The sequence below is a fragment of the Silene latifolia genome, chromosome 2 (genome assembly GCF_048544455.1).
Source record: "Silene latifolia isolate original U9 population chromosome 2, ASM4854445v1, whole genome shotgun sequence".
NCBI lineage: Eukaryota > Viridiplantae > Streptophyta > Magnoliopsida > Caryophyllales > Caryophyllaceae > Silene > Silene latifolia.
The window spans coordinates 29,805,929-29,812,520 of record NC_133527.1 but is presented as its reverse complement, the minus strand read 5'-3'; the positions used below and the strand labels follow the sequence as shown (position 1 = coordinate 29,812,520).

General features: G+C 33.6%; 1 protein-coding gene across 1 annotated transcript; it reads right to left on the bottom strand.

Annotated features, from left to right (window-relative positions):
• Positions 1 to 6,163: 6,163 nt before the first annotated feature.
• LOC141638334 (uncharacterized) lies at positions 6,164 to 6,592 on the bottom strand. Its single transcript, XM_074447737.1, has one exon. The coding sequence runs from the start codon at positions 6,590 to 6,592 to the stop codon at positions 6,164 to 6,166; it is 429 nt and encodes a 142-aa protein (XP_074303838.1).

Genomic DNA, 6,592 nt, shown 5'->3' with positions numbered 1-6,592 from the left:
TTCTCAAAGTGTAGAGTAATTTTTATGCAACACTAGAAAATACAACATGTATATTTTTCAATCTTATATAATGATGAAAAAATAAGAGAAGAACTTTATTTTTCTCTTTGGAAAACCGGGTAGGAGGGGAGTGGGGAGCCAATGCATGAAGCCAACTTTCTTCCCAAGAAGAGTAGGCTTGCATGGCTACATATAGGTAGGTTATCATTGTGTTTCTAATTATTTAAAATATAAAAACACAACCCTAATACTCCCACTACTAAAACCGGTTTTCTACCCATAAAATGGAGGTCCATTTTATTTTTGTCAATTGTGACATATGTGACATGTTACATGACATGTTACATTATAATGCATTTTTAACATATTAAAAATCATCATATTAATAAAATATATCACATACAAAAATAACTAGTAGTTCACAATTACTTGTACCAAAATGGGTCATATGATTATAAATCACATCTACATGTGGTTATAATAAATTATTCATTCTATTTTTAATTGTTTCATAAACAATAAATTAATCTAAGTAATAAAACAATTCGATTACTTAGACCGAATCTTATTTAATCAAATTATAATAAGAGACGTAATTTTACTCACAAAATCACTCGTCAATTTTAAGGAATTTAATCAACCCGTATCAGCATACGATTAATTAAATAATCAATTAAGAGCATTACCCTATAGGTATGACCTTAGGGGATTAACTGGTCACCACCGTCGCACGACAGTAATGTCAAACTCTAGTCAGCCAATCATTACCGATATGTGTGGACCAGTTGACTGTAAAATATTACTTTCCCTCATGTATTCTTAAATATGAGATTTAAATATGTGATCATCATGATCAACAATTGTGATCGCATTATTGTCGGAGACACTTACTCCAATAATCTCCCACTTGTCCTCGACAAGTGTGCGTCACCAATTCTCTTATCCTATTACTATCTCTCACTCAATGCAAGGTGTCTTTCAGGGCGTACTTGCAAGTGATCATATCGAGAGTGGTTTCCTCGATCTGGAGAACAACTGATTGACCGGAATTATCTACCATAGATACCTTCCGAGCGTGGCCACGCATTTCCAGTTTATTACTCCTCGAGTGACCCTGAGATATTGTTTTAACCCTGACAAATGGGTGGACAATTCCTATCGCACTGTTCCCTTCGACTAGCCATAGCTCATCATAACCCAAAATAAGCCCTTTAACCCCATTTACGAAGGTCGTAGGATCATAAATCAAAGTTACTCTGAAATTGTGCCACCTTGGGCGAACAATCTTTAGTCAAAAGAATCGACTAATTAGAATACTATAGTATCTCTCACCACGACCAGGCTATATAAATTTGCCAGAACTCTATAAGCGGTCATTAGGCCCGACAAAGTGTTCCTAACAGTCTGCCTATGTGATCGACTAGTCATCTCATATGACTCTATGACACTTGAACTTGCCATCAATCGCATCACACTCTAGTCATTTCGAGACGTCACCTCATACAAGTGACTATGGGCAAATACCATGTTAATCCGAGTTCACTTTAACGGGGTTCAATATTGTCTCTACAACCCGTTTGGATGTAACAAAGTATAAAAGTAGTTTTTTTTAGATTTAAAAACTCGAACGACAAATGTGATTATTACATATGAATAGTCAATACCTGATTACTACTTCATATTCTTATAATCCAATTAGATCTTGTATGTAGTTGTTCATCTCAATCCAATTGAAATGACATATGACATGACTCATCATGTTAAGCCTATGTGAAGGCTTGGTTAGTAGGTTTTATCAACTCCTTGCACCTTACTCAACCTTTCAACATACTTGTTCCCTTTTGTAATGCATACACTTGCATTTCAAAACTTTATAAGTACGTGTCTAGATCCAATCTAGACATAAGCTCTCTAGCCTTAGAATAGCTCCCACTGTTTTCACAATGTGCGAGATCCATCCTCTTGCACATCTCATGATTGCAAGTGTACTCAATTTCCGTTGTAAGCATCTCTCATTGTTCTTTATTGCCTAGAACAATTCAAGCAAATCCATTTCTTAAATAACATAGCCACAATGGTTCCTTAACCATCTTTAGGTGTTTCGAATATGGTTTTTGTCCGAAACCTTATGCAATCTCAACAATAATTAGTGTAAGCCCTTACAAAAATTTGTGAATTGCATCAAAAACATTTAACTTTGCATCCTTAATGCTTCTTCAAGCACTTAAGAATAATCTATATGACTTTTTGGTAACTATTACTTAGATTCGATTTGAAACAATTCATCATACTCAAAGTATATGAAGTGTTATACATCATTACTCATTTAATTGATCCGACAGCGAAAGCAAATGAAATCAATCAATATGTTCAACATGATTGAACTAGTCATGAATCTTATCAACATAAGACTTCTTATTTGACGCTAATATCATGTGGATTGATCTCCATAAATCCGGATATTGAAGATGTATTATAATACCCCAAAAGTGTCAAATCATTCCCAACGATCAATATGTCATCCACATATAAGACTAATTAAAATTTCCGTAACTCCCACTAAACTTCATGTATAAACACAACTTCTCAACCTATTGAGAAAAGTTTTATCACATGATCAAAATATTGATTTCAACTCATTGATGTCCTACTTAAGACAATCCCTTAAGTTGCACATTATTTTAGGATTGCAAGAATATACAAAACTCATGACATGTATTGAATACATTCCTTATAACTGAAGAAGTGGGTTTTAGATTCACTCGCTATATATCATCATAATGAAATACAATCCCTAATAAGATCTGAATAGTGCAAAACACTTTGCAACTAATCAAGCTTTGATATCTCTCTTTGATATCCAACAATTCCACTTGGAATTTATATCGGTTTTTCATGGCTCTAAGCCTTGTATTGAGTTGTGACTTAAACACTCTCATTTAAGTCATATGATCATTACTTTCCAGAAATAACTTGAATCAAACAATTTCTTTGTAAGTTGCAAGCTCTTTAATTTCTAAAACTAACACGAATTCATCATCTTCAACAAGTGATGAGTTCAACCTCCTAGGTTTCGAAGAAACATCATGTAGCCAAGAAAATACAGTTTCTTGCAACATACAATTTTTGACACAATTTTTTTGTGGCTGGAGGTTTCGAAGAAACAACGTCATGTAGCCAAGAAAATACAGTTTCTTGCGACATACAAATTTCATACAATTTTTGACACAATTCTTTTGTGGCTCATGAATATTTTCTCCCATTATATCTTCTAGAAATAAACTTGTATTCTAGAAAGACATCTTTACGAGCCACAAACCTGTTGTACTCGTGATTATAGTAAGGAAAAATGAGCATTTGTTTCTTGTGAAAACTTACAAGCATGGTACGCTAGCTACCATTTCATATCTCATATGAATCGTTTTAAATTTAGTGGAAAAAATAATATAAACAAATGATAAAATCCTCAAAAGGATCAAGTAACTCAAAGTAACTTGATTGAAGTCCAAATCATATCGAATAGGGTTTGATTTCTTTATCCAACCACACATTATCCCATAATGCGTGCAAAGAGAGATTAACTTGTGATACTATATCACATTTCCTTTGGATTATATCAAAGTTTTCACTTTGATAATCCCATCACGATTAAATCGTGATTCTTGGAACTCTTTGAACTTCTTCAAAAATTTCTCTATTTACCTTATTAAGTGAACACATTAGTGTCAACTTAAATTGTTGGTAAAAGAAAATGATCAACCTATCCTGGAGCAATGATTTACAACCTCGATCTCCTTTTCAACTAAAAGGCATGAGACATCTTGCTTTGAATACAAGATACGCATATACCATAAGATTAACAATCTATTGGTTCCAAGAGTACTCGATAACTCTTTGCGTTCATCATTCCAGAATTTAAGGTTTAATCTTGGGTTACCAATTTGAGTCTTGCATCATCTACATGATATATCATTCTAGTTTGGTTTAGAATATAATCACCTTGATAATGGGCTAGCCATACATCAAATCGTGGTGTAAAGGGTCACAAAAGTGAAACCTCTTTTATATCTTAACAAAATTATATTCTTATTTAGAGTTTATTCACTTAATAGTCATAATTAAGGTATAAATATAAACCCAAAACTAGATTGAGTACACAATGATTCTATCTCTCGACATCATCGTTGCTAGTCGCCATATTCTAATCATCCTATGTATCAAATACAATGATGAAAACCACCACCGGTTTCTAATATTGACGAAGTAGTACTAGCAAAATTTATGTCAATCAAATAAACATTTAAAGAAGAATGCCCATTAGATGTCCCACAACTAACTTGCTGATTCTTCAATAATTTGGGGTAGTTTCCTTTCTAGCGTCCAACAATTAAGACAATGGAAACTTTATCGGCCGGGATTGATAGGTTTAGTATCGTTATTCTCAATAACTTTACTTTTACCATTACCTTGTATCAATTCCATTCTAATTTTATTTCTTTAAACCTCATCCTTTTCTTAACGGTTTAAGAGAATGCTCCCACTCATTTCAATGAGTCTTTGCTAAGAGAAGCAAAATTGAAATTTCGTGAAGACTACTCTTCATTCGTTTGTTTAGTCTTAAAACTTTCATTGAAGTGGTTACGATATTTTGGTCAATTACGATTTCTAACAAATCTAGTCACCAAAATGATTTAACGTTTCAAAGTACTTAACTCAATTAAGCACATGAGAAACAATTCATTGTAAGTAAATATGTTAGTCAAAAATCAAAAACCCTTTTGATCACGAATAACTTTTATCTATACTCTTCACAAGAGATCCTTGCAATGGATAATATGAGGTTTTTAGAAGAAAATTAAAATTTGTCTTTAGTTACGTTGTTTTAATAGAGATCTGAACTAAAATCGAAATGATATCGTATATAATTTGAGGTAAATAATTAGAACAATATGATTAACGGAATAATGAAAACAAAACATTTATCGTTATAATAATACTTGTAAATAATTTAACAAGATATGAGCATTTATATAGTGGCCTCTACCCAACTATTATAAATGATTCCAAGATCCAAATTCATATTAACTTGGGCACGCTTTGGCGATACAACCCTCATCAATATAACTCGGTGGATTAACTCTTTAATCGATTCTACTTTTAGAACTCTTGGTCGATAAAATTACATTAATATTTATCTTTAGCCCAAAACACATCCGGCTATGGTCGAGAATACTTTTGTTGAGTTCAACCCAAATTTCGAATAAATGTGTCCATGATCCAAATTCACATTAACTTGGGCACGCTTTGGCGATACAACCCTCATCAACATGAATTCGGTGGATAGAAATTTATCACCCACTTCCCCTACGTAACAAGGTTTGTACCCCGGTTTGGCCGAGCGCACTCCCTCACGAAATAGGTTTTCATGGTTTCTAATTTTTGGTAAGGCTAAGTCTGAATTGTTTATTTAGCGAGAGGCCATGTCAATTTATTATCTATCACGTTTTAAGTGAACTAAAGCGGTGAACTACGATAATTGTAATTGACACGGTCGATAAACTCGATTTAAAATGCATGTTTAGTTATGGCGATTTAGCGATGCATGCAACATATAAATAAAATGCAAAGCATAAAAATAAAATCCTAGTATGGCCTTCCTTAAAAAAATAAGTCTAATAAACTATTACAAATTCGGAAACCAACTCCTTTGGTCCCTTGAACTTTGGTCTTGGCACGCAAAACGAGGCAACACCGTCTTCTTCGGGAACTCCGGGAAATTACAAAATAAATTACATAATTTCCTATTATACATTTGTAATAAAAATTAAATGACTATTAAATTACAAATTGGTGATACGAGATCACAAAATTACAACCGAATCGATATTCCCATACATTTCGGGTAATATCGACTAAAAACTAAGGCTATACTAAGTAAAATTACATAATTCAAAATTATATAAACCAAAATTATGACAATCATAAATAAAATGCAACATTTATAATATGTATGAACATGCCAAATTTTTAAGCTAAATCGCCTTTAAAGATGAGCCAATATCGTATATTAATCGGTTTTTACGGATTTGCGTGATTTAACTTATTAAATCACAATATGTTACATAAACTCATATTTATGTTCAAGTTAATTATCCTAACTCACTTAGGACTCACTCTTAAGTTGATGAACCCTAGGAGCGTTCCCTGCCGAGTACCTTACCCGTAACTCCTCCCAAACATCTTCGATTGGTTGAGTAAACGTGATACTCGGGTGTAACTTCGGATCTATTACATTCCGAAGCCATGCTCGCAACATCGCATTGCACTGTCGCCACGCTACTAGTTCGAGGCTGTCTTCTTCTCCATCGCTTGTTGGCTTCTTGATTCGTCCCTCAATAAAAGCCAATTTGTTCTTTGCATTCAATCCGTTTTTCACAGCATCAGCCCACATATCATAGTTTGTGCCATCGAAGATTATTTGCGTGACATTCAAACTAGGGCTGTCGGATGGATGAAGATACAATGGGGATGTCATGGAAATTGTCTTTAGACCGCTCCCACTTCCCTTCGATTTTGCATCATCGCCAGTCAT

Coding starts and splice junctions, on each gene's coding strand:
- LOC141638334 (XM_074447737.1), bottom strand. CDS start 6,592: ATGACTGGCGATGATGCAAAATCGAAGGGAAGTGGGAGCGGTCTAAAG.